Source organism: Callithrix jacchus, chromosome 21 (genome assembly GCF_049354715.1).
Source record: "Callithrix jacchus isolate 240 chromosome 21, calJac240_pri, whole genome shotgun sequence".
In the NCBI taxonomy this organism is placed as follows: Eukaryota; Metazoa; Chordata; class Mammalia; order Primates; family Cebidae; genus Callithrix; species Callithrix jacchus.
Genome location: NC_133522.1, coordinates 44,203,880 through 44,209,879, shown reverse-complemented (window position 1 = coordinate 44,209,879; position 6,000 = coordinate 44,203,880). Strand labels below are relative to the sequence as shown.

Here is a 6,000-nt window from a genome sequence, read left to right as displayed (position 1 = left end):
TGCATGACTCCCAACCCCATCCCAAAGGAGTGGAGTTGGGTGACTCAGTGCCTTACTGCCCAGAGTCGCTGTCTGCCAGGCACCATGTGAGCGCCGTCTGTTGTCTGTTTTATTACTGAATAAGACATAGCTTGTGGGGCACACTGATTTACTGCTGTTGACTTTGTGGTTTCTCAAATGGAACACAACATTTTTTAATGGTCTCATTGAGAAAACCTAACACATTAGAAATGTTTCAAAATTCAAAAGGCTTTTTGGGTCAGGAATACTCCACTACTTTGGCTCCTCCTTAGTTGGGTGTTGAGGGTGAATCTGTTTCAAGCAGAAGACTGACCAGACATAATAAATTAAGTTTGCTACCTAAATCCTTTGTTAACATAGTAACATGAAAGTATTATGCACGAAGTAATGATAGTTAAGGTGCCAGGAAAATGGTAAGCTTCAAACCAGATACAGCTTCAGAGCTATTTATTGAATATTAAAATATGATTTATTGACTTATACATATATTGATTTTTAAGACACTCTTAAAAACCAGACACTCTAAAACCACTCTGAGGACCAGATATTTAGATAAATTGAAACAACTCTTTTGTTTGATTTTTATTTAAATTACATTTCTAATTTTAACAGACTGTGATTTCAATATTATCTAAATGTAAATTAAGATATATTTTTAAGGTGGTATTTGTACTCCAATATTTGTTTTTTGTGTGTAGCACAAAAGGTCAGATAGTCAAGTCTTCCAAATTTGGCTGAAATTGATATGCTAAATGAAATACAAAACTTTTTCTGAATCTTATGCTATGTCCTTGTACAATATACAATATAAGTGAGCAAGATTTGTAATCTGAATCACATTCAAGTTAGCATTGATATAAATACTCTGAAAAAAATTTAGTAATGCAACACAAAAGGTCTAAACATGCCCATGGCATATTTTGTTGTTGTTATTTTTACTTGTAAAATTTAACAAGTATATTTATACTTGTAAAAAATAACAAGTATAATAACTAAAAGAGATAATATCTAACTACACTGACATGTAATATTTTTTAAGGAATGGAGATCTAAAGCAACCTTCCATAAAATTATCAACAGAAAAAAAAAAATACCTTCCAAATAATTAAAGAAGCAACATCTTCCCTTTCATTCATGGATTGAGATTGTTCTTTAAACTTTCACAAACTTTACTCCCATTCTCCCTACACCTGCCTTAAACTAGTTCAGTTCCAGTCCGGGGGTTTTAGCTACATTTTCTCTTTAATGGGAGGATATTTACAAATGCAGTAACATCAACATGTAGCCAGATTTGCTGTAATCTATACCATCATTTCACTGATAACTTGAATCCAGTTTATTTTCCCCTTTTTCTCTGAGTCCCAATGTTCATATTTTTATCGAACCAAATAGGCATGAATGTGTCTGTCAAGGAGTTGTCTTAATCGCAAATGTCTTTCACTGATGGCTCCCCTGATGATGGTTGAAGAGCCAGGGTATGTGCATGTGTCTGCTTGTGTGTGAGTATTTGTGTGCAGTGGGGGAATCGTGTACATCTTTGTGTGTATGCAGGGGCTGAACATTTATGGTCACATTCTGCTTGAGTGAATGCGCAAATCCGTCTCTCTTTGAATGAAATGAGAATTCACCTTTTGGACATTTAACCAGTCATAGCCCATTTATTATTATTATTATTTTTTGCCTCAAAGGAATGCAGAGCACTAGACCCCTGAATTTTGCCAGGGGCAAAATATTACCTCTTTGTATAAGCTTTATTTAAATGTTGAGGGTATTCTTTACAGGTTTGAGATTTTCAAATCTTGTTCATGCATCAGGGAGTCATCTTGTTGATGAATTCCTTACTTTCAGCTCCTCTTCTTCCTTATGGCCCCACCAGACCTTACAAACTTCAGCCTCTGAGAACATTTCCTGTATTGCCAGGCAGCTGAAGTTTTCTTTTGTGCTAACTGTAATCAGCAGGTATAACCGAGACAACCATTACTCTCAAGAGCTTTATTTTGCTCTTGGAATGTCAGGGGATAATTATATGCAGTTCCTTTATGGGCAAGGCATTTTAAGAGATAAGAAATAAAATGGCTGAAAGAAATATTGGCCAATAATAAGGAACTGAAGAGAGGCCAGGTCTGGATGGCACGGGGATATGGGACCCACAGAGTCAGTTTTCCACATGGCTTCAGAAAGTTGCTTTGGAAACATTGTCCAGAGCAGACTCCAAACTTTCATTTGTATGCAATTCACTTGGTGGTCTTGTTAAGATACAGACCCCAATTCTGTAAGTCTGGCTGGGGCCTGAGAATCTATGCATTACTAATAAGCTCTCGGATGGTGCTGATGTGGCGGGTCTGTGAACCACATGTTGAATGGAAACCTTTTGAATGGAAAGAGAATAGTACAGTCCAAAAAAAAAAAAAATAGACGAAACAATGGCATCGGCCCCATTTGTGTAGGTTTCCACAGTTGCGAATTACAGATCTGATCAGTTTCCTTTCATACAATTCAGTCCACTGAAGAAAGGTAAAAATGAAATTACTACATTTTGTGAACAGAGTCTCTCTACCTCTTTTCAGGTATTATCACACAATCATTAGATATAATATTTTTCCTGCTTGAACAAAAACAGCATGTTTTAAAGCAGTGAGATCAATGAAAGCAATGAGATCAATGAACTCTTGGTCATAAGGTCATTGACACTTGGTTAAATAAATATCTTATATTACAGCTAATAATCTTGTATAGAAATACATATACTTTTAATGTTAGCATTGCTAAGTGTCTGTTTATCTAACAGGACATTATTCCAATTGCCCTACACCAAGCTCTTAGAAATGTAGCCCCATTTTACACAATCTGAATTGTAAGAGTTCACTTTCAGATAAAGCATTTAAAAGGAACTCTCAAACATAGAAATGCTGGTTTAGCCACAAGATCACAGGAAAGGATTGATTTTTGTATGTCCGTGCAGGTTTTTAGAGTGCGTCTACACATTTTTGTCTTCACAGCAGTCTCTGTGTTTGAAGGGAGTTCTGATGCGGAAGCAGCGTGCAGGGTTAAACCTGCATGGAGCCCCTGTGATCAGACATTGCTCTGTTGTAATAAAAGCGTCCTCAGTTCTCTTTCCCTCTGATCCTCCTGCCTGTACTTCTCCTCGAGTTTCTGTTTCTCGGAATCTGCACAGTAAAAGGTGCAATCTGAGCTCTTCCGAATCTGTTCAAACTGACTGAAATCAGCCACGTATTTTCCATTTTTGGAGAGAGATACCACAGGGACAAACTCAAAACCCCAGTAGATCTCCTCCGGGATATAAGATGTCCGGCTTTGGCAGACAGCACTAGTGGATTCCACAGTGGCATTGAGGAGGACCACAAGCTCAAACTCCTTCTCCTTTAGGTTTTGGGGTGTGAGGTCTCTCAGGGGGCTCGTCTCATCCAGCACGTGGTAGAATGTCATGGGCAGAATGAGGAAGGGGCTCTCAGAGGAGGAGTCCACGTGGAATTTGACAGTGGCTTGGTTGAGGAGAATCCGCTCCCCCTCCTTGGTAACGTGGGTCTGCAGCAGCTTGCCAGAGAGCTGGCACTGAATCAAGAGGCTCTTCCTCATGTTGGCTACCTGAATCACCAAGCACAGCTTCCCATTCTGCTTGGTGATGACTGCACAGTGGCTGAACTTGATGGTCTCAGCCCGCTTTTTGGGTCTTGCAATTTTGGCCAAGAAGGTTCCAGTGATGAAGATTTCAATCAAGGTCGTGATGACCAATTGAGCAACCAATAGGAAGATGGCATGAGGACATTCCTCCGTGATGGAACGGACTCCATAGCCAATGGTTGTCTGGGATTCCAGGGAAAAGAGAAATGCCCCAGTGAGAGAGTCCACTTTCATGATGCACGGGGTATGATTTGAAATAGGCTCACCGGGTTCTAAGTCCCCATGAATAAACGCAATGGCATAGTAGATAACTCCAAATAGGAACCAGGTCATCACAAAAGTGGCAGCGAACAGGGTGAGCTTATATCTCCACTTCATGTCAATAACTGTGGTCCACAGGTCTTGCAGGTAGAGTAGGTATATGCCATCCACTTTGTCAATTCTCACGTTGCTGTGCCCACTCTTGGACATGACACGGGGTCTGTTGGCCTTGAACCCAGCCCCAGCACTGTGCTTCACCAGGGGGGTGCTGGACATGCCCATGTGAATGGAATCCATTGCCGGGATCTGGAAACACTTAGAGAAATGACAAAGACATTTCTTTACGGTCGTATGTGGTGGAACTTCCAGAAAATAGAATCATTATGTGAAGTAAGTACGAATGTATATGGAAGTGCACAAGAAAGGATGATTCTGAAGGCAAGATCAACTGATCTGTGCTCAGCTGGTCAGTAAGGTAGAGTGAGGAGCAGAGGCTTTGCAAAAGAGCAGACCTGGGTCAAATGCTGACTCTGCAATTCATCGGCTGTGTGACCTGGAGAAAGCTACTTAACCTCTCTGGACCTCCACTCTCCAATGTTTAAAATGGTAATACAGCCTATTCCTCAGGGGTTTTGTCACTATTGAATAAGGTGAACTGTTAAAATAGAGCCTCATATTCCAAAAACAAAAGTTATGCAATTTTTTTCTGATAAACTCGTATGCATATATCTCAATGTGTTGACTGATATCCAGCTACCATGTATTCCCAATTATAGAACATTTAAAATTATTTGACTGAGTATCAATCTAGTACCATGCATGAAATACTTCTTGATATGGAGAATATTAGTATAAATCTCTAAAACTCAGTTGGTAGGAATGCATTTGTTAGAACCTAACTTTTGCATGATATTCTTAGTAACAGCAATTTATTTTCCCCCAACCTAATGAATAATTAAGAATCTACAACCTCTACTAGTTTTGTTAGGATTTTGGAAAAAACTTAATTAGCAAACAACTCAAAACATTCTTATAGCAAATAATTAGGTTTTATTAATGGCTTTATCAATATGCTGGTTATTCTTGGAAAAGTGCTACCGATGTCACTTTAGACATGATATTTAGGTATGGCACCAAAATTCTTCCTTACTCCTTAGAACTAAGTAGAACCAGCAGGAGAAATCCATTTTAAAGAGCAAATGAAGAAGTCAGTAAGTATAGGCATCTACCATTGTAGCAGAAAAGACCTACCTCTAAGAAGTGCTGGGCTTCCACGCTCAGCCCCAGGTGATGCTCTGCTCCAAGTTAACAGCCGGGAACAAGCTGACTGTGAGGCCCCCAGCATCTTATAGTACCTGCCTGGTGACTGACATGAATTTCCCCACATTCCTTGAGAAAGATAATGTGGGTGATTACAGAGTACCTGTGCTGCATGTTTTTCTTCACCTCATTGGTATTTTAAGAATTTTTAAAAACTCCCCTTTTATAAAGGAACTGATATACAGTGGTTTATGATTCATGCAATGCTCTTTCTGTTAGAGCAGTATTATCTCAATAGAAATTTTGGAGGCAATCCTCTGGGCAAATCCCTTCAAGGAAATGGAAATGGTATCCATTAGCAGCAAACACCTGTTCAGGATGCAAGGGGTCTGCTGGGCATTTTAATTTTCCTGCTACATTATTAAGAGTGTGTTATTTACTAAATGCTCCCTTGAAATTGTTTTTTTCTTAGAAAGTCATTTTTGTTGCAAAGAAGGGCCGTAAATTATTCAGAATTTCTTTACCTTGAAGCAAATTCCACTGTTCTTGGGATCAAGTTAGAAGAAAAGTACAGGACCTACTTGATGAACTAGGGCCTTACAGCAACTCTTTTCAGTATAAGGGAGAGGAAAGTGACCACCGTAGAAGTTTGGAAACGAAACGCCACTCTGGCAAGCCCAAACGCACGGACCGGCTTGTAACAAATGCAGCCTGTCTGCAAGTGACTGCATGCACCTTTTTTTTTTTTTGAAAAACTGCTGAGGAAACTGCATGCCATTCAATCCACTGAAATGAAAACAGAAGCTTAAGTTTTCC

The 6,000-nt window shown here is 39.4% G+C and overlaps 1 protein-coding gene across 2 annotated transcripts in view; it reads right to left on the bottom strand.

Annotated features, from left to right (window-relative positions):
• Positions 1-451: 451 nt before the first annotated feature.
• The window catches only part of KCNJ15 (potassium inwardly rectifying channel subfamily J member 15), a 45,926-nt gene continuing 40,377 nt past the window's right edge, over positions 452-6,000 (bottom strand). The window contains exons 2-3 of one of the 2 annotated variants that reach the window (XM_078358606.1): positions 5,868-5,878; positions 452-4,230 (exon numbers count right to left, since the gene is read on the bottom strand). In XM_078358606.1, coding sequence (XP_078214732.1) covers positions 3,094-4,221 — 1,128 coding nt within the window. In that variant the 5' untranslated portion in view covers positions 4,222-4,230; positions 5,868-5,878 and the 3' untranslated portion in view covers positions 452-3,093. Of the gene's footprint in view, positions 4,240-5,867; positions 5,879-6,000 lie in introns of both variants that reach the window. The other variant, XM_035282935.3, reaches the window with a different exon arrangement.